At 37.3% G+C, this 22748-nt stretch overlaps 1 protein-coding gene across 2 annotated transcripts in view; it reads left to right on the forward strand.

Moving 5' to 3' along the window:
• LOC146002130 (SH3 domain-containing protein Dlish-like) overlaps nt 1–11752 on the forward strand; it is a 49030-nt gene extending 37278 nt beyond the window's left edge. For both annotated transcript variants that reach the window (XM_083139849.1, XM_083139850.1), the window contains exons 6-7: nt 6803–6936; nt 11317–11752. In XM_083139849.1, the coding sequence (XP_082995975.1) occupies nt 6803–6936; nt 11317–11481 (299 nt within the window). In that variant the 3' untranslated portion in view covers nt 11482–11752. The remainder of the gene's footprint in view (nt 1–6802; nt 6937–11316) is intronic.
• Nucleotides 11753–22748: the final 10996 nt, after the last annotated feature.

A 22748-nucleotide genomic window follows, 5' to 3' on the forward strand; every position in this document is an offset into this window, starting at 1 on the left:
TTCTGAGGTCTGAATTATCGTGAGAGTTATGCAATTCCCGGAAAATTGATTAATTCTGCTGTTAATATTGGAGAAGCAAAAATGGACTCCTTTACACAGAAATAAACTTAATACTCTGATAACTACATAAATGTGCTATTAGAAGTGAAATGTTAATTCTGTGGAATAAGTGTAGTATTTAAATCAAATTTAGGATTATATTCACAATTTTAAAACCAAAATGTCTTTTTATATACCACTTTTCATCCAATTTTTTACCGCTATAACACCGATATTTTATTTTATTTACCGCTCTTGAACCCGAAATGGACTCAGTTTTTGTACCGAAATTTTGCTTTTTTATTTACCAAAAATATCTGCCTCTACCGATAATGTACCTATCCGATATAAAATTAGAAATGGTCTATGAAGAACCTGAAATGTTCATTGATCTCCTTAATAAATATGTGTTTCGAGGTGACTACAGTGCAAAAGAAGTTGAATATTTAGACAGTTACTTTTTTAAAAAGTAGGGCATCGAGATTATCCATAAAAATTACAACAAAATGGCAGAATTTTGCACTAAATTATAAGATATTTATCGATATATCGGATCTGTAAAATAATCTGTAATTTTGCCGATAAACCGATATGCCTATATCGGCCGATACCAATAGAGTATCGATTAATTAGTCCCATCCCTACAATTTTTAAGTGTCTCAGGATGATCTATTTATAGACCAGTCAAGGGGCCTGGGTTTAATTTACAAGCGAGAGTCAAACGAAAACCTTAATTTGTTTGTTTCTTGACTAGTAGATTTCTGTACGTAGAGTTGCACAAGTTTGCTGTATTTTAGCACAGACCTATTGCTCATCTACATATTTTCAACTTTGAGTTAGTGCCTATATACCTTGAGAAGAATAAGTATTTGGTGTTCACGTACAGTCACTGCGAAAGCCTTTCCAGCCATCTGCCTGCGAACTGAGGCCATTGTCTAGGGTTGCTACATGTCTGGAAAACTGGGAAATGTCAGGGAATTTTACAGGTCGTCTGGAATTTACATGCATATTGGAGTCTGCAAGAGAAAAAGTTGGAAAATGAACAAGCAGTTCATTTCCACTTTTCGATTCGGTTCTTGTGATTCCACTCCCAAAAAGATTCAGCTTAGAAACTTGTTTCTTTTGTTCTTATGATTCTCAGTCTTGTGCAAAATTATGGTTCCTTCGAATTTCTGTAATAAATTTTCACTTTTATAATACTAGATATTAGAAAGAATATCACAGTAAAACTTGCAGCCCAGATCTCTGATTGATAACTAAAGTACATTGACAATATGATCATAATTATCGGAAAGGTTGGTGAAGATGAGGTTATTGTCTTATTATTTTATTGATCTTAGTCTTGTTGGCATTTCCTATAGAATTTCTATATGCAACAAAAATTTCTAAATTTCTAAATGTAAGCAAAAAAGTACAAAAATTTATTTTCTACGACATTATAAATCCACCAGAAAATGAAAAATTGTGTATGGTTTATGAACTTTTTCTGTTGTTTTTATATTGTTGAGATCTGTTATGGTGAAATAATGCACCTCTGTTACCTTAGCCTGAAGGCTAGATGCATGTGGTTGTAGCACCCAATACATTTGATGCCGATTGTAATTTTACATTTTACTATTCAAATTTTCATATGTTCTTGTGTGTGTAGAATGAAATTTGCCAAAAAAATAATAATAATAATAAAGATTTTTTTGTTGCATATTCATAATAATTAACGGATTATATATTTAATTGAAAAACAAGATTCAAAAGCAAACATCATGATTATAAACATGTCTTGAAAACTTTCAGTTTTGGACTGGAAAACCTGGAAATGTCAGGGAATTTCATAATCGAAAAATCGTAGCAACTCTGTTGTCGAACTTTCTCCTTTATTAGGTAACTTGCTGGTGTGGTAAGCATGCACAGAGATATTGAATTTTCATTCTCGAGAAATTTCTGTAATTTTTAGGCTGGCAGAGGGCAAGAAACCACTTCTCTTCACTGGTGCAAGTGTGTATAGGAGGTGCCATTTTTAAAATAACAAAATGGCATTTTGAAGCTCACTTGATTAGTGTTGCAGCCTGTTGTAATTAACAGTTGATACCTTGTGTATATTTGAGCTGTATACTGTCTGCCCTGCAATATTTATTGGACTTTTAAGGTTTTCCTCTTGTAATACAATGGATGCATAATGATTCAAATTCTTCTTTAAACTTGTTGGGAGGAGGTGGGAAATTTTTTTAGTCTAATCACATAATCTGCATTGAAAAATGCTCTTGTGCTCCTGTATCCATCTTCAAGGTCACCCTACAATGAGTAATCTGCCTACCTGGTGTTGTAATGTTCTATTTTTGTATTTTTTAACTACAGAGAAAACATCACTCTGTGTTTCATTCAGATAACAAATAGTATATAGAAGGTGGGTAGAATTAAGGGCTGCAAAATACCTTGATTGCTAGGTCAATATTCTGTGCTAATAAAATTCACATTTAAGAGCTGAAAATTGTGAAAATATCACTGTAGTCTTATTTGTATGTAGGCATTAAAAAGGGGGGAGATGAAATTTAAAGAGAAAAACATATCATTTCCATGTTTTTATTTTTTCCCTCCATGAACAAGGTTTTTTGTTTTGTTTTTGATGTACCTTGAATAGTCCATACACATTCCTCTCAGCTACCTGGAATTTTTAATACTTCTCATTGTACAAGTATTGATTCATCAGGATCAAACACACAAGATATATATTGGAACAAGTTATATTGCCTTTGTATCCTAATTGTTGCTAGAACAGTGATATCCATGCACACATTGCAATCTGTCTGTGTTGCTTTGGGGAATTCTGTGCTAATGACTCCAACAAGAGGAACATCCAGCACTGTAGGAACAAGCTCTGTAAAGTGTGTCTGTTTAGTATGACAAACATGTACAAGTCATACAGGGTGGCCAGTCTGTTAAAATTCAAGTATAATTCCCAGTTTTCAAGGCAAACTTTCCAAAAATCCAAAGGTAAAAGCAGATCTTTTCTCTACTTAAACCTTATGTATTACCGCCTCTCACCACCCAAATATATTAATATAAAGAGGTCTGTGTGATTGCAATGTATCCGAAAATTCAAGTTCAATTCAATTAAAAGGTATATACAGTCAACTCTCGATTCAACGACCTTTCACAGTTCCCGGGAAAAGGGTCGTTATTTCGAAGGGGTCGTTATTGGAATTTGCACCAATTTTCAGCTTAAAGGGAGCTCAAACGGACACAAAGATGCCTAGGAGATGGTAACACCATTTATCCTGGTAGTTATACAACCTGTTATGCACAGGATGCGTGTTGTGAGAAGGAAAATAGAGCATGAAAAAGTTTTCACAAAAGAGAATTTAAAATTGTGCACAGTCGTTGCGTTTCCAGGAAATTCTTACAATTCTAGTTCATGAGAAACCCGTTTGCACCGAGACCAATGGAAAGGAAAACAATCTCTCGCTTATTGCAAGCGAAACTCGAAGAATTTTGACACCAGTCAGACTGGTGCCAGCAAAAGTCGGGAGATAATCGGGCAGAATGAATGTTGGATTTTATACGGGTCTACTGGAGCATTGTCTGTTACAAGATTAACTGGTAAGATTAGATCTCTAGGGAGAAACAACACAACCTCTCTAGGTACCAGACAAAAAATAATAAAGGCAGGGCTGTAATTTTCTTTCTGGTTCGGCTGTGTAAAATACCTCGTAAAAAAAAGTCACTTTTCTTTGCTTCAACCAACTTCGTTCACCCTCCTTCCCCATTCAAGGGAGCAGTCCAAACTCCTTCCTTGACTTGCATTGTAATCCAGCGTGAAAAAGGAAACGTGCAACTTGCGATCTGTTTTCACCCAATGCGTATTCTAGGACAGGTCATTAAACAGTGTGGCAGTCGATAATCATTCGGGTTTGGAATTGAATTGTATATTTAGTCCCGATTAGCCCAAAAGCATAAAATGAACTGAAAACAAGCTTTATGAAACTGCACATTTTCACATATCAAAATGGTAGATCGTTATTTACTCTCACGTTAATGGACCATTTAATGTTTGATTTAGGAGTATTCTCGATGTCAAACACCCACCCCTCCAAACGTTTTCCCCTTGAATAATGTCTTTTTAATCAGTCTCAGCGACCATTCCTACATTGAACACTCTTTTTTTTTCCTCCGCTGAAGAAAAGCGGATGCATATTAAATTTACAGATTTGCTTATTAGAAGGTGCAGAACATGAAGTTATTTTAACTCTTGTTTTCCTTTCTGGAGATCCAATTTCGTTATCGTCAAATCAAAACAGCTTTGCAAGATTCAAAACAATAACTTTTTCCTTTGTGCTGGATGAGTCATCACTGTTATCGGCAAGCAAGAGAAAACACTGGCGCCAGCTGCATTGTAAAAACAAGGAGACCGGCTGGAATCTCGAGCCGGAAGAGAAAAGCCCCATCATTTTAAAGATAACGCAACTGTCGAAGACGGAACTTTTAACAGCAGTGTAAAGAAGAAAGAAATGACCCTTGCTTTACGTTTTACCATGCAACAGACAATAATATGGGCAATATTTCCTATGCAGACAACAGCATTAAAAACTAATAATAATAATAAATAAATTTAAAAAAACTGAAATCTGCAATTATCAACATTGCCGTGCACACCAGTGGCAGAGAATGAGCTGGGAAAAGGGTAGAGGGTCACTTTTTTTGTTTTACTTGTTCTATGGTTTTTGTTCGTTTTCAAGAATATATCCAGAATTGGTTTCCCCATTTTAGACGTCAAAGGAAAGGAAGAGGGGTGGTTCCTTTTCCACCCTCGTCTGTAATCAGCCCGCATCAGCAAGAAAATCGTGGCTGAAACAATCTGCATCCCCCCCCCCCCCCCCCGCTACGTTTGCTGACAGGAAATGAGGGAGAAGTCAGTCAGCCAACGGAACACTTTTTTGGCAGATATTACGACACGAAATCGACACAATTAGGAAAACGTATGAAGTGGGAAACGGGAGTTATGATGCACGTAAGATCGAAGTAAACTTTTGTGGAAACCTGGATGACAACGCATTAAGCGGGTTGACGATCTTTAGTTCACCTATGTGGTTTTGATTATCTCTAACAGTTTCGCTTTTTTATGAAGTGTTGCAGGGAACAAAGAACACGTTTTGAATGAAAGGGGTTACCGGAAGTTGTCAGCTACAAGGCTGAGAGTTGCTCACTCACGGGAACCTGCTGAACTCTAGGTCAGAGCTGGACAGATGGGCCAGACTTCCAGGCGCCACGCATCTGTATTTTCGAACATTCCTGCGATCTTATCTCTCAAGGTGGTGTATTTATCGATGAAAGAGCTTGATCTGCCATACACATTGGCAAAGACTGCAAGTCCAACTATCATTTCGGGCTGCTCCCACCCTCCCCCGCGAGTTTTCAGCAGCTCTTAGGACAAGGAAACAAGTCAAGTCGATTTAAAATAACATCCAAGCACAATCGATCTTCTCTTCTCGCTTATCCAAGAGCAAGCGTGGCAAAACAAGCCTGGCACGTTGGGTAGCAGCAGTCGGGTGCGGGGTAACATTGGTGCACTTGAGGGAGGGGAGGGCAGAGGTCAAGTGCTATTGGATATCACTCAAGCATGGTGTGATGGTGTCCATTTTTAGTTCAGACCTAATTGTGAGCGGTAGAGCACTCGTAAAGGGAATGAGTGGAGGAAAAAACAACGCATTTTTCGGCCGATTTCCTTCAATTTTTCAACTTTTTTTTTTCCTAATTTTTCTAAATTTTTCACGGTTCCCGAGAAAAGGATCGTTACTTCGAGAGAGTCGTTATACCCGGGGTCCTAGAATCGAGAGTTGACTGTATATTTAAGATATTTAATTTAAGGAGTGGAGTTTACATTTGCTATTTCACATACTCAGACTCGAAATACATCTACAAACATGTTATGGGATGCATGAAAAAATGTCAATTTTACAATAATTTCAAACTCAAATTTACCTAATCAACTTCAAGGTATCTTATGTTGCAATAATCTTTCCCCTGTCAGAAAGATTGTTCTGCAAAGGACAATAACAAAGTTAATGGAATGAGAAAATTCTGTTTCATTTTCCACGCAGATTTCTTTTCCTTCCTGGATAAGAATAAAATCTAAACTGTGAAATACTTGCCTCAGGGCATTTATAAATGTGTATACATTCAATGAGATTTAGATTAATAAAAGTTGCATTTTTTCACCTGTTCGGAGAAAAATTCACACAGAATTTCCAGAGCCAATAATTCACGCATAATTCTCAGAATTCAAGGAATTTTGAGTGAATATTCACCATCATAATTCACTTTTGCACTTGTATTAAACAAATCAGCATGTATAATGATTTGTGAACTCCCTGTGATATCCATTATTCAGATACTTTTTAAGATGTACTACGAACTATTTGCACATTTTAGTATAAAATGTTAATACTGTATAAATTAATTTGTATTATAAAAGTTATTATTTGTAGCCTTCACATTTTTGAAAACCCAACTTGAAAACCACGAATGAGACTAGACTTTTACCTGGGTCATTGCGTAGCCTCTTCATGTACACCGTGCTTCCCAGACATTGTAGTGACTAATGCTGTTTCCTTGGTTTGATCCTTGGAGGAGGCAAATTGCACAGGGGTTCAAATCTCTCTTCAAACTGTAGGTCCAGTTCCGATTAGCTTGTCCAAGCATAATGTTCACTACACACAGATGGTGTAGGTGCAGGCAATGAAGTGTTTGAAACAAATATTTTTTCTTTCAGGTCACATAAATCAGAGCAATAACCAGAATCAAAATAATTTCACATCCCAAAGCAGTTCACATCACATGACATCCCCATCATCAGATGATCTACGCTATCATGGCACCGAGTTAGTGATGTTGTATGACTACAAGGTAAGTTTCTACTTTACTGGTTTAGTGATTTAGTGGCTTTTGTTGAGAGACTTTTTTTTATTACCGTAGCTGATATTTTGACACATATATTTTTTCTTTCGTTGTATTTTGTTGTACATTTCTGCCCCTTGGGTTAATGGGGATGATAATGATGAAATGGGTGATGGTGGATCCAATATGATGATACATTTATGCCTTGCCCAGAGTTTGAATTGAGAACCCCTGGCTTTGTAACATGTTGTACTGACCACTGTGCCATGGAAACAGCTGTGTGACACTTTTTAAGTGTTGTAGAAAATGTAATTAAACCGCATTTGGTACATCATGTCATGTTTCCTGCACTTGCCGATTGTTGTCATTTCTAGCAGAAACCAAGTGGTGTTGCAGCTGTAGACAGAGTGAACCCCACATTGGGGGGAAGCTGAGGTCAGGTTGCATGTAAGATATGCAAGAATGCACAAATTCAACACCACACTAATCAGCACCATGCTTATAAAACAAGTTTCTTGTAGACACAAACAAAACAGAGTTAGACCACAACGTGGCAACATTCACTCCTTGCTGCCCAGCAGATGACTTTTTCCTTATTTCTTATTGGCACCGAAACTGTCGACCGATTGCTACTGTGGGAAATGTGACAAGTTGTAACAAACACGTACAAGGAGAAAAAATAGTGTGATGCAACAACAGAATATATCCTTTAAAAAAGAAAATCATTAGTAAGGCCTGGATTTTTATATAGCCAAAACATGCAAAATATGTACATAAGTATGTAAAAAATATGTACATGTATTAAAATATGTAATAATATTTTTGTAGTCCAATTATTTTCTTGATTCCTGTGTTATGTTTTAAAAATTTTGATTGGATTTCTCAGAAATTCTATCAAGGATTCCTGAACTACTGACCCGGAAATCCACAATCACTATTTCCAGAATCAGGAGAGATTGTTTGAGAAATGTTGCATTATTGAAGAACACAGTACACATGAACAATGATTTTCATGGCTGAAAGCAAGATGTAAGGAGAAGTGAGGTCGTGGGTCTGTGGTAATCATGTAAAAATTATCCACGTTTTACACAAATCACATTTTGAATGTAAACTAAATTCCACCTTTTGAAGGCCAGGGCCTACCAAGTGGCAATTTGTGGCCTAACGCATGATCACTGCATTAAGTACTGCATCCCCAATTGTTCTGATGATGATGGACCAGCACTTAAACTTTTGGGGTCCCCACTTGGAATATCTCACCAAATGTGAGAGCACTAACCATTTGGCTACATGGGAGCCAATATTGAATCTTTGCTCCACAAATAACTCCATTGTAAAGTAAAAACTAGAGAAATGACTCAAAATACAGCATTTAATGTAAAAAAATATGGAAAATATCTATACATCATATATTTTATACATTTGTCAATTTTTCGCTTGGCTACATACAGAGGGAAAAATACATACATACACAAAACTCCAGACCCTAGAAATGCTGTTTTGACTTTTGTTGGACATGAGTTGATGACATTATCGTATTCTGTATGTGTTAATGTGTCACATTCTGAAGTGACGTGTATGGTTGTTAGGTACCATGAATTATCACCAATAATAAAATGTTTATGTAAATCTTGTAGAGTATTCTAAATCCACATAAATTAAACCTTAATCAGCTCTCTGAAGTTAGTACAGATGAACATATGGCAACATAGTATTCACAGCCAGCAATATATGTGGTGTCTTATCTCTGTCCCTGCCAGATGCTTCCGATTCAAATTTCAGACAGTTACAAAATACATATGCATTACACAGGAAACTTACTACGAGAAGCATTTATAGAAAAAGTGATTACTCAACAATATCTCCATTGCTACTGGTAGCAACAATGAATCGTCGAATCAGATAATGGCATTATTTCCACCTATACTTGTGTGTGTTAAATTTTATTTTGTGCTCTCTAATAGAGTTTGAAAATCTGTTACTTTAGTCCTTAATTATATGTACAGAGATGTTTGTTTTTTCTTGAATTAATTTTGTTATTAGGGGTGTAAGGGGTGACCTTCCACGTAGTACACCCAATTGTCAACCTCACTTCCACCCACATAGTGCACCCTGGACTGCATTTTGCAAACTAACGAGGCTCTGGCGACTGGCCCTGGCCAGTATAATTCTGTGTGTTGTCTCGTTTTTCATCCTTGTGGGTGCTGAGTGTCCCTTTACAACCTCAGCTTTTAACCAAAGTCAGAATATTTTAATATTTTAGTTACACAACATCACAGTTATGTTATTTTAGTTATAGTAAGAGGCTGGACCCTCTATAACGTGACGGGTACAAAATAGCCTTAGTGCTGATGCACCCAAAATTTTACACTCACATTCAAATTCAAAATATTTTGTTATTACTGTCAGAAAGATAGGGTATTTATATAATACCAATAAACTACTGATACCAGACTGGTATTCAACTGATCCAGTATCAAATTGCAAATGTTCCTTGAAGAACCTTCTTAATTAGTGTATGCAAGTGTATGCATCACAATCAATGGATTTTGTCTTTGAAAAGGAACTTCGTATTTAGAGATTTACAGTACAAAATCCATTACATAAATTACAGTGGAACCCTGATTTTATGTTCCCTAATTTTACATTTTCCTGCATTATACATTCAGTCTTGATGGTGTCCCAAGCAAAATGTTATTATTTTTTTCTCAATTTTACATTTTCCATGATTTTAAGTTTTTTCCCCTGAAAGCATAAAATCGAAGCTCCACTGTATATCATTTTTATTCTTGAAAATAACAACAAAATGGCAGAATGTAACACTAAATTCTGATGCGGTATGAATGAATGAATAGATTTATTTTACTTCATTTTTCTGCGAATTTTTAATTTTGGCTAAAAGCGAAGATGAGGATGAATTGTGATAAAATGAAATAGATGAAAGAACATTCACACACAGACACATACAACACGGGTCAACCCTGGCACTTCCATTATACGAGGGTCATATTGAAAGTAATGAGCAACAATTTTTCATGAACAGAGTTTTGGTTTTATTAAAGAAAAACATACAACATCATAATCTACAAACTTTTTACTTTTCAACAGAGTCCTCATTTCTTTGCATGCATTTTTCCCACCTTTCTGGAAGCGTGAAAATACCCTTACAGTAGAACTCCATTCCAACTGCATGCAGATACTTATGCACTGCTTTCTGCATGTCCTCCATAATCTGGTAGCGTTGGCCTCGTAACCGTTCCTTCACAAAACCAAACAGATGATAGTCCGAGGGTGCAATGTCGGGACCGTAGGGAGAGTGAGGCAGAAGTTCCCACCCCAATTTCCTCCCTAGTAAACTGAGCACAGTGCGGGCGTACATTACCGTATTTGAGGATGATTTTCTTTCCAGGACATTTATCCCGCAATGCACGACGGAGCTTGTGAAGTGTTTGGATATGAGGGCGAGAATTTATGGTTACCCCAGGTTCAAGAAATTCGACCAGAATGCATCCCAGAAGACGGTGCCCATAACTTTGGCATCAGACGGCACTGTGTTTGCTTTCTTTTTTGCCGGCGACGTGGAATGGTGCCATTCCATGCTCTGCTGTTTTGTTTACAGTTCATAATGATGGAACCAGCTTTCATTACCGGTCACAATACTCACTAAAAAAGTATGGCCTTCATGGAGTTATCTCTGAAGGAGTTCTTGCTGCACTTTGTGGTCTGCCATCAACAAATTTTTCGATAGCCTAACCTTGCCATCATTTCTTGCACCACGCCATGTTCTGTCTCAAGTATTGCTACGGTTGTATCCACAGTGACAGTCTGTCTTCTTTAATGATGTTGTCACCTCTTTCCATGTTGCGACTGCTCCGAGCCTCATCTGTGATGCTCGTGTTTCCATCTTTAAAATGTTTTACCCATCTTCTAACACTGCTAGCACTCGTGCCTACATCTCCATATGCATGCTGAAATCTATTCTGAATTTCAGCAGCAGGAATTCCCTCTTTAACAAGGAATTCAATTACAGCATGTTGTTAAAATGAAACATCACTCTCAGCCATTTTGATCATTTGCCTGCGCTCACAAAATCGAAGCTGATGAAATCACACTATCTTGATGCATTCAGTAAAGTCTGTATTTTGCGATGATTTACTTCGTTTGCGTGTATTGATGATTCTGATTTTTTAAAATTGTTTCTCCTTACATTCAGTATGCCCCTCGTAATATTGTGATTTGGAAAACACACGTGAGTCTGCAAGTGTATTAGTATTTTCTTCTGTTTCCATGTGTCTTTGGTAAGCCATGTTTAATGATGGTATAATCTGATATGTTTATTTTACCATTCAAAAATTGCAATCACAAATTCAACCTGGTTTCATTTTTTAGGCTCAAGCCCCTGATGACCTGTCAGTGAGAAGAGGAGACTGGATTTACGCAGATCTTAACAATCAGACCGTTGATGGGTGGCTTTGGGCATATGCCCCAAAAACTCGAAAATATGGCTTTATTCCTAAGGCATATGCTAGACCACCTGCCATGACCAGTTTGTGAATATTTATGCAGCAAGTCAACAACATAATTGTTTGGTGCTGTGCTAGGAGCAATAATTTTAATATTTTAAGTACAGTATTTTTAATAATGTAACGTTTGACTTAATTGTTCTGGAGAGTAACAAGGATGCAGCTATAGAAATTCCTGGAGAAGAAAATATTTTGTACAGTTTATAATTTTATAGCTTTTATGGTGCATTTTTAATATGTATCAATGGTAGCTTTAAGGACTTAACTACATTTTTTTTCTACATTTATAAATAAAGTATTAAGGAAAATAGTCTCTTTCACTTGTATGTGTACTGCGACACTGCCTGGAGTTGGTTTAATTCTTCGTTTGCCAACAACTTAATGTCTGTTGGACAGTTTTTTAAATCAGTTTCCAGTGTCTTACATAAGAATCACAAACAAAATAAATATTTGTGTGTTTCTTCTTTTACGGCTGAGGTGATACCGATACCGATGCAGGGGCGCCGACTTGTCAAAATTATTAGAGGGGGACCTCTGATCACTGAAATAAATCAATGAATGACTCACTCCCTCCCTTTTTTTAAGTTTTGGCCTCAGTGTTCGGAATCTCATAAAAGCCCATGAATTCTTCAAAAATATTAAAATTTTCATTTACAGTTCGAATGCAAAATGTCAATTGTTCACGGATGGATATGTCACAAGTTTCGTCAACCATAATAGCAAAAATATTTCCGACTTTTAATATCTGCTTCCATGGAGTGCAAAACAGATCTCCCTAATATATCAATGATCTCGTTCTGAATGTCATGTGAGAGCCTTTTGTAGCCCGAACGTCACATTCCACTCCCCTAGTTCATGCACATTGTCTTTTGAAACTCTCTTTAGTAAAAATGTTAACAATACTCATAGTTATATACTTAGAGCCGGGAAGGAATAACCTGGCAGTGACGTCACTCCCTGCTAAGTCAGCGTTGCCAACTACTATGAAAGGAACCATGGCACGAGTAAGAGTACGAGCAGTAAGGATCGCGGTGGAAACTACCAATATTCAATTTAATGTTAGCACTGCTAGATGTTTATTTTATGTTTGTTTATTTTAATTATTTCATATAATTCGGCTTTCAGCAAATCTTCTGCATGCGGAATATTGTGAGATGAAAACCACGACTTCATTTCATCCTTCCTGCTGTTTGATGTTGGGATTTTTTTTCCACTAACTTCTTGTGGTACGGAGCATTGCCACACACAATAACAGAGTTGTGGGGCAGACTGGGAAGAAGCTGTTCTTTGAACCACAACATAAAATTGTTAGTGTTCATCTCCCCATGATAGTCCCCAGAAGTTGTTTTTGAAATGAACACTAACTTCACCCCCTCCACAAATCCACTTTCACCACCAGCATACATAATAATAAACCTGGGACCCTTCCCTGTTGGCACTTTTAAGCCCCCCCCCCCCCCCCCGAATCTTTGGAATCCAGCCAAACTTTGGGGACAGTGTGGTGTGTGTTGACGAAACTTTCATCCATGTAAATGAAAGACCGGCGGTTTGCTCTCTGCGCAGTTTTTTAACTTCACGAAAAAATGATCGTTGCCCGCAAAGCAACAATGCTGTTTCGTTCAAGGAGTTGCTTACGCTATGCTTTTTAAATCTGAATCCTAATTTTCTTATGGTCATACCAACGCGAACCCTAAAAATGAATATTTTCTTGCAGTTCCTTCATCAGTTTATGTATGGTGACAAAAATGCCTTTCGTCGCAACACTCGCAACACTTTTGTCTTTCTCCTTCAAAATTCTCCACACAGATCTTTCACTGACACCTGTCGCCACGGATGTTCTGTGAACAGCTGTGGTTTTGTTTTCATCGCAATCAAAGTACTTATACACATTGAAAACTATTTCTCGTGCATCGCTGTGCAAGGACTTACCTTTCTTTGCGCCACTGTTCATTGTACAACAATGACAAAACCAGTAAAAAAACAAAAAAAAACTCCCTAACAAAGAAACAAAGTAGCCTGCAAGCCTGTATCACCCCTCTCGGAATAATTTTGATTGGTTTGCAGGTCACCTTGTTGTCCGCTCTAGCGAATGAGCCTACGCTTCTGGAAGGAGAGGTGAAGATGGGAGATGACGTCACTGCCAAGTTATTCCTTCTGCGCTGTAGTATATAGTGGTCATTTCCCCCCTCCCCCCAAAGTTGATGGTTTAGCAGTCTCAGCCCCCCAAAGTTGATGGTCTAGAACATTTCAAATGTGTATTTAAAGTTAAGTTCATGTGGCACAATTCAGAGTAAACTTTACAAGAGAAGCAAAATTATTTGTGGGGCTCTGCCCCCACATCAATGATCTTGAGTGTCTAGAAGAGCATCCAAGAGAAACAACTCATTTGTCCAGATTTGTTCTTTTCAAAGATTTGCTCACCCTTCCTTGTGACTTGGGGGTCCAACACAAGAAGTTCCATGTAGATTTATGAGATGAAATGATGTACCCTCCTGGGAAGCAGACAACAAGATCAAAAGCAGAACTAGAGTGCTGCACCCAAACGTGACATTGAAGGCACGTAACTGCCTGGTGGTCAATGCTATGTGAAAACAAAAGTAACCATACATTGCCAATTCTTGCTCGCAAACTCATGCGGTAAGAACGTGGACGTTTTCAAAACCAGTATTATCATGATACTGGGCCGAATAAGGAGTTCTTGGGAAAGGTATGAATGCCACTGTGGGGAAGGAGGGTTGTGGATTCCTACCCTTCTGTGCAAGTCTTTTTTGTGTGACTGCTGGCTGATACTGACAGTGCAGCGACTTGTTTTTATTGCAAATGACAGAGAATAATGGACAGCAGGGCATAAACAGACCCTGTTGAGCATTAATATCTGTATTTGTATATATTTTTACGTAATTTTCCTCCCTCCCCAGGTTAACCAAAACGATAAGAATATTGTTTACATAAAATTGAAGCATGGACACTTATAATAATCCACCAATTTTTTGGTGTAACTGCAACACTTTAAAAAGGCTTGTAACATTTCTAAACCATATTTTTCTTGCATCCTCTGGGTCTATAAAGAAGCTCACATAAAATGCCACAAGACATTTTAAAGTGCTATCATGCTACATGAGAATAATTTTGGAGTTATTTAATGTCATTAATAGAATGTGATATGATGAGTTATGACTCATTAAAGTAGCCTTTGTTATTTTAAACTGGAAGTACCGGCAACAATAGTGTTGCAAACCCATTCCATTAGAGATCGTGTGACCGAGTCGAGCCAACCCATACATCATTGAAAACTGAGGGATTTTTTTTAGAAAAGGGAAATTTTGATGATATATTGTCCCTCCGATTGTGTCCCGTGCATGATAGGGGAAGAAAAGGGGGAAGGTGAGGAGGGCAACTGAAAGCGAAACGGGTGTTTTAAACATGCCTGATATTGCCTTTGCTTAGTGCATCTTGGCCAAAATAAACGGTCTCTGTGGCGTATTAGCCGAATTATCAACCCACCCACATCAATCAGCCAGCAGTTTTGCATTGTGTGTTTCTGTTACTGAGTTGCAAAATTGTTTAGCGCTGTCAAAAGCTCCTTACCTTTTTCAGTGCAAACTGTTTGTTTTCATGATGAATGGAGAAAATGTACATAGGAAAAATTCTGAAGTACGAAGCGACGCAGTGTGAACATAGTGAGTACTGTAATTTTCTTTAAGATTTTTATTCTCTTGCTTTTGCTTCGTTCGATCAGTCTGTCATTAGAAATAAACAACAGCTAGATAAATTACAACTGATTTCCTCCATGTGGTAGTTGGATCGGCTTCTTTGGTGTACTCTCAATGTTATTATTCTCCTTGTTCATTCTTATAATTCCTCTACGATACCATATACTTTATCAAGAACAAAGGTAATTACTCTCGATTCTCGACTGTCAGAATCACAGCCAGGAAGCAGTTGCTAGGAACTCCAAGTATTGCTGAGTAAAGGCGTTACCTCAATCTTAGTACAGGGTGGCGACAGACCTGGAAAACCGGGAAAAGTCAGGGAATTTGAGGTGTCAAAAAAAGTCAGGGAAATGTCAGGGAATTTCCTCTTCATTGACTTTTTTTTTATTATTTATTTTGACACCTCAAATTCGAACACTCTTTGGAGGAAAATTGTTATAACTTGGGTACTATGGGAGCAATCTACTTCGGATAACTTTTGTTTTGCAGCTAAAACATTAGCGCATGTAACCATGTACAATTCAGAACGACGGACCAAGGAAGGGGGCTTGGGCATGACCCCCGAATTTCAATGGAAGAAAACATAAAAATCTGGAGTTTGCCCCCTCTTCTCCCGCTATTTTGGGGAGAAGGCACAAACTTTAGTGTTCCTTTCAAAGAATGTACATTTCTCAAGAGAATGAAACATGTTTCATGTTCTTGGGTGCCATACAAGTTGAATAATAAGCCAAAATGTGATATCTTATTTTTTTTACGAAGAAAAATATGTAATTTGCATTTTTTGAGGAAAATTGTTATAACTCTGGCACTATGGGAGCAATCTACTTCGGATAAGTTTTGTTTTGCAGCTAAAACATCGTTGCATGCAACCGTGTACAATTCAGAATGCCGAACCGAGGAAGGGGGTTTTGGGGCGTGACCCTCGAATTTCAATGAAAAAACCATAAAAATCTGGAGTTTGCCCCCTCTTCTCCCGCTATTTGGGAAGAATTCACCAATTTTAGTATTCTTTTCAAAGAATGGACATTTCTCAAGAGAACGTAACATTTTTCATGATCTTGGGTGCCATACAAGTTGAATAATAAGGCAGAATGTGTTTTTTTTTTTTTTTTAGGAATAGTATAGGTAATTTGCATTTTTGGAGGTAAATTGTTATTACTGTGGCACTATGGGAGCAATCTACTTCAGATAAGTTTTGTTTTGCAGCTAAAACATCATACCATGCAACCGTGTACAATTCAGAATGCCAAACCGAGGAAGAGGGTTTTGGGGGCGTGATCACCGAATTTCAATGAAAAAAACAAAAAAAATTGGAGTTTGCCCCCTCTTCTCCCACTATTTTGGGGAGAAGGCGCAATTCTTAGTATTCTCTTCAAAGAATGGACGTTTCCAAAGAGATTGAAACATGTTTCATGTTCCTGGGTGCCATACAAGTTTAATAATGCGCCAAAATGTGATACTCTGTTCGGAAATGTGGCATGGATATGTTGCAGAGAGGGGGAGAGGTTGGTCATCAATATGAATTTCCCAGGCTTGCTCCAGACCTGTGTCAGAGTTTCCACCCAAACATAAGAGTACGAAGGTCCAAAAGGACATTATTTCGTAATCAGCACGATGATACCATATGGTATGATCGGGGGAGTAAAAGTTTAGTTTAGTCTCTAAATATTACGTGGAAAATGCATTGTCCGTATGGGAGTAGTAAGGGGACTTGTCAACAGATGGAGGGGACAAGAGCGGGTGGTGCCATCCGATAGTTGTCGGATGTCGTAGTAAGGCATTTTGTTGGGCAAACTGAAGGAACATGGAAACAAATAGGTTCCATTGATACATACAATTTTTGTCGAATATCTCCACCCGACAAAGTATCTCACTACAAAATGCGATAGAAATTGCATGGACTGCAACATCCAACAAAAATTGAATGCATAAACAAGAAGAGCTTTCGACTGCAAATATGCTTCCCAAATTTTATTACTCTACTGGCTCACTTCACCTTATTTAATGTAGCAGTGTTTACGAAGGTTTTCTTTCATCATCCTGACGTATTACTGGTTTCGCACAAGTTAACATACGTTTTCAATGACATTGCACTATTCTTAGATATCAAGAAGAATCCAACCAAATGGGATATATATTGAATACTATCATGAAAAAGTGAAACATAAATCTGCACTGGTGAACGTTATAAAAATTTGGCAAGTGCATGCTCCCAACCTCAAATTTACAGCAACACTAGTATTGCAATGAAATTGACACCACTCTCTGTCCTGTCTGTGTTAAACTCATGAGAGATGGTCATTAATCTCTCACTGAGTAATGCTAATGTCCAATATTATGAAATAAAATACTAATAATAAATACGTCAATATTTTAATATCATATTTACTCGAATCATTCAATCATAAAAGCAAATCACTTTCTTCAAGAATTGACTTTTCTCTGCCAGCTCTGCTAAATTTTCACTTTCCATCTACTGATTTATACGAGGGTTGGCCAGAAAGTAATTTCCAATTAGTAGGGACATTGATTTTTCGCAAATGCCAAAACCGTGAAAAATGGTAATTGCTGCGAAGTTATGTTTAGGAATGTGCAGTGATGCCTGGACACATTTTTCGCCCATTCAAAATATCGAAATAATGCGAATTTGACATAAAATGCGAATTGTTGGAGTTTTTAGTGATTTTTTTTTTAAAAAAATGTCCTAAAACAAGGAAATATTCCATGAAATCCAACATTCTTGTCTTTTCTAGGCCATGTTTGTGTACATAGAACATGCAAGGTTTCCAACATTTTACTCAAGAGTAAACTATAGCGTTATACGTACATGGAATAATTCCGACAGCCACATTAAATCATATATTTCTCACGATTTTTTTAACTTCTATCAAAACCATTTGCATCACAGAGCAAAGTGGCAGGGTTCTAACAGGAGATCGAGTGCGTATCTACCGTCACACGGGAGTCACATCTTCGTATTTGTCGCATGAGAAATGTTTGGAATTACCAAGCTAATTGCGCACATTTGACATTTGTCAAGCGAGTAATAATGGAGCTCAGTCGATAGGGCATCTGACTACTATGTGAGAGACCCAGGGTCGATCCCCTGCAGGGGAGAACCTGGATGTTTTCCACCTACTCAAACTCCTCCGGAGCCCACCCAGTATCATATGAACCTGGTACCTTGAGGAAACTTTGAGGTATAAAGGTAGCCAGGAGCATGATGCTGATCACATCACCCCTACCTTTATCTGTGATCAAGAAAGTGTTGGGCCCTAACTCCACACCCCTACTATACACCTTCATGGAAAAGTGCAGGGGAACACTTTACTTCCTCAAAAATCTGTCACGAAAATACATAGATCATGTGACCTACAATTTAAAATAATAGTTTAAAAGCACAATGTAGTATTACGTTTCAGTATATTTGGCAGATAAATGTTCTAAAACAAAATCGCGAATTTTGGGAAACGTAACACTAACAAGTCAAAAAGATAATCCCAATTTTTGGTGCCATAATATATCGGTATCTGTCACGTGAGATTGATTGATTTTAATTTTTTGGGTGCATCGCCACTTATGGTCATTATGCACCCTTCAGTATATATGGGGAAAATTCCATTATCTAAAATCCTTACCTTAAAATTAAAAAAGGGGTATGGAAATAACTTTCCCAAAATAACTTTCAAGATATCAAACTCTCATGAAGAGGCGTAAGACATGCAACTTACAATTTGAAACAGTAGTTTAAAAACACCATGAAGGTATAATTTCAGATATTTGCCAGAAAATGCGCTAAAATGAAAATGTGAATTTTGGGAAAAATAACACCGTATAGTAAAACAATAAAAATAAGAAAATACACCAATTTAAAAAAAATAACAAAATATCAAGGTCCCTACCGATTAGGCATAAATAAAACAAGAATATCAGTTGTAATTTATTGCATTAGTAACAATGAGTCCTATCCTAATTTTCAGCATAATCACCACCATTGTTCTGGCATTTGTCATAGCATTTCACTAAATGTTGTATGCCCATGGTACATGTGTCTGACAGCAAAGAATGGAACTATCTCTACCGCAGTGTAGCTGTCAAATCCTTGCCCTGCCAGAAACCTCTTCAGTTAAACAAACAGATGAAAGTTGGTAGATTCAAGTCCAGGGCTGTACAGGGATTGGTCCAAGATCTCCTCACCTGAAGTGATGCAAAGGGTTTGCGTGTACTCACCTGTATGGGGTTGTGCACATTCGATTGGCCTTCCGTGAATTGTGTGCACCATCGTCTGACCATACTATCACTCACGACGTCTGGTCTGCACACCTCACACGATTGCTGGTGGCTCTGTGCCAAATTTTGAGCGTGCAATGTAGACTACATCACAGTCTGTGGTAGACTGTATGAGAGCTGCAATCTTTAACCTAGAACTGTCCTAAAACGGCTGCATTGCAACTGTACCAGATTACAGCTACATGCCACTTCTTCCTGCCTGCATGTGTGTGTTTCGTTCTTCGACCACTAGTGCTGCATATAGGCACCATTGGAGCTTTTTTTCAGGATGCCCCTCGTATATGAACTTTCAGAAGGTTTTATTATTAGAGTGTTCCTGTTTTAATGTGTGGTTAGCTAAATCAGGTACCTATACAATGCAATTCTATAAATTCCTGCATATAACTGCACGTTGTCAGTTTCATGGTACTTCACTTGGATATACTGTACTAAGCAGAAATCCCATTGATAATGTAAGGAAATATGACACTTTATTTTCTTTGATTCAACTGTTTCACTTATATGCAAGAGTTAAGTTGTTTGCTTTACAGAGAAAAGAGAACTAGCTTTATGCATCGAAAAATGAGTCCGCACTCATGGTTCTTGCAAGCAGAGGGTTCCAAACCTCAGTGGAAATATCAACATGTAATACCGAGAATTTATAAGGAGACTGATAAATTACAAGTTGTATTTCTTAATCAATCTCTCATCACTCTTATCTCATTTAGTCGTAACTTTGAAAATAATCAAGTATTTTATTTTAAACTTACTGCATATGACAAAATTCCATAATCTTTCCCTAGCTTGTGAATTGTAATAATTTTCCAAATTCACTATTTTGTAGTTTGAATTCAAATCATAGAGAATAGAGAAATTGAGTCAATTTCATAAAGATAATATTGGTACTTAACAAATCCATACCTGGATATGTATGAGTTTGTTATTTCCATTTTGCAAAAACATCGATTTAGTTTAGTTTGTAATTGTCAGGGAAAAATTTAAATTTTGTCCTGGAAAACCTGGAAAAGTCAGGGAATTTCATTTCTGCTTGTTTGTAGCCACCCTGGTATAGGCACCATTGGAGCTTTTTTCAGGATGCCCCTCGTATATGAACTTTCAGAAACTTTTATTATTAGAGTGTTCCTGTTTTAATGTGTGGTTAGCTAAATCAGGTACCTATACAATGCAATTCTATAAATGCCTTGCGTTAAATTTCTAATACCTACATATCCTTTTCGTCAGCAATAATGGTATAACTGCATGTTGTCAGTTTCACAGTACTTCACTTCGATATACTGTACTTAAGCAGAAATCCCATTGATAGTGTAAGGAAATATGACACTTTCTTTTGTACAATTCAATTGTTTCACTTATATGCAAGAGTTAAGTTGTTTGCTTTACAGAGAAGAGAGAAGTAGCTTTATGCATTGAAAAATGAGTCCGCACTCATGGTTCTTGCAAGCAAAGGGTTCCAAACCTCAGTGGAAATATCAACATATAATACCGAGAATGTATAAGGAGACTTATAAATTACAATTTGTATTTCTTAATCATTCACTCTTCACTCTTATCTCATTTAGTCGTAACTTTAAAAATAATCAAGTATTTTATTTTATACTTACTGCGTATGACAAAATTCCGTAATCCTTTCCTAGCTTGTGAATTGTAATAATTTTCCAAATTCACTATTTTGCAGTTTGAATTCTAATCATGGAGAATAGAGAAATTAAGTCAATTTCATAGAAGATAATATTGGTACTTAACAAAATCATACGTGGATCTGTGTGAGTTTATTATTTCTATTTGCAAAGACATCAATTTAGTTTAGTTTGTAATTGTCAGGGAAAATTTTAAATTTTGTCCTGGAGAACCTGGAAAAGTCAGGGAATTTTATTTCTGCTTGTTTGTAGCCACCCTGTAGTAGGCCACCAGGTAACAAACAACTTTCAGCAAATTAAGAAGCGTATGAACCTTGTATTTACGACAGCAATCCTTGGAGAATAAAATGGTGTGTATTCTGATAGATGGGATCAGACGAGATCAGAGACAAGATACGTACTACGAGAGGGAGAAGTCAGTCTTGGTACATCAAGCTATAGGGCCGATGATGGTCCGTCACCAAGAGTAGAGAAGTTATTACTCTCTACCTATATCTCGACTCAAAGGACAAGTCTACGTTCTTCCACCTTACTGCGGGACATCGGAGATCTACAGCTTCTAGTTGAATCAGGTATTTTCCTAACTCATGCCGATACAATTGTAGCGAGACCTAATATTCAATATTGTGTGTATTGAGTGTTCATTGCCATTCAAGTACAACCTCTCGCATAAGTGTTATTCGCCAAGCGAGTGTCTGCGATGCAAAGTGCTATCGCAACACGAGGGACAACTAATGGTCCCAGGTTAAGATCCCTGCGTTCCTAAGGGAACGATACGCATTAATATCAGCGGAGTGGAGGAGGTAGTTTTTATAAAATATTTTGCAAATCGACAATAGTATTGATATTGTAGATCGGTACTTATATGTATTGAGTGCTTTTGTCACATTATCGAATGCTGAATTACATATTGCACAATAACATCGTTCTTCTCGTGATTGGCTGGATAATTTCCGAAATATATGAAATTTGTAAAAGATCCTTTTTTAAAAAAAATCATGAAATATAACTCTATCATAACCTCATTTTCAGTGAAAGTTGATCAACACTTGGGTTGCCAATAAATTAAGCATCAATATGTGCTCAAAGAAGGGTGCTAGTATTTGACAGGGGTGTTATAACACTTCTGGATGAGAGACTAAAGTGCACACCCATAGAGCCAGACCACGAGCTGCCACTGCTTTACATGTAACTTTTGACTGAGAATTTTTTTATCATATTCTGTTTATAATACTTATTCTTACAATCCTTTATAGGAGTTTAAATTTTCATTTGGGCAAGTGATTTTTGACATTTCCGAAGGGAAACAAAGGAGCCTATTTTGCAATGGACTGGCTCATTTAAGAGCATGAAAACTGCAGTATTCCCATGCTTCTTCCTCTATTCTCACACATATTCATTCATAATATGCCATTCGTTTTCCTTAATTCATTGTCAGTTTGAAAAAGGAAATACTGAAATAGTAAACTCACAAGCACAAGAAAGATGCTCAAAGTGAATGATAGTCCCACATTATTGATTCTGCCCATTTCAGAGCAGAATTCTGCGTAATTTCCCACCTGTTTTGTGTGAAGTTTCTGTGTGCAAAAGTTATGTAATATGTTGAAATATATGCGTTGGATCCCTTATAAGCAGGCGCGTCGCGTGATAATGTTCGC

The sequence above is a fragment of the Lepisma saccharinum genome, chromosome 18, assembly GCF_977018435.1.
Source record: "Lepisma saccharinum chromosome 18, izLepSacc3.1, whole genome shotgun sequence".
In the NCBI taxonomy this organism is placed as follows: Eukaryota; Metazoa; Arthropoda; class Insecta; order Zygentoma; family Lepismatidae; genus Lepisma; species Lepisma saccharinum.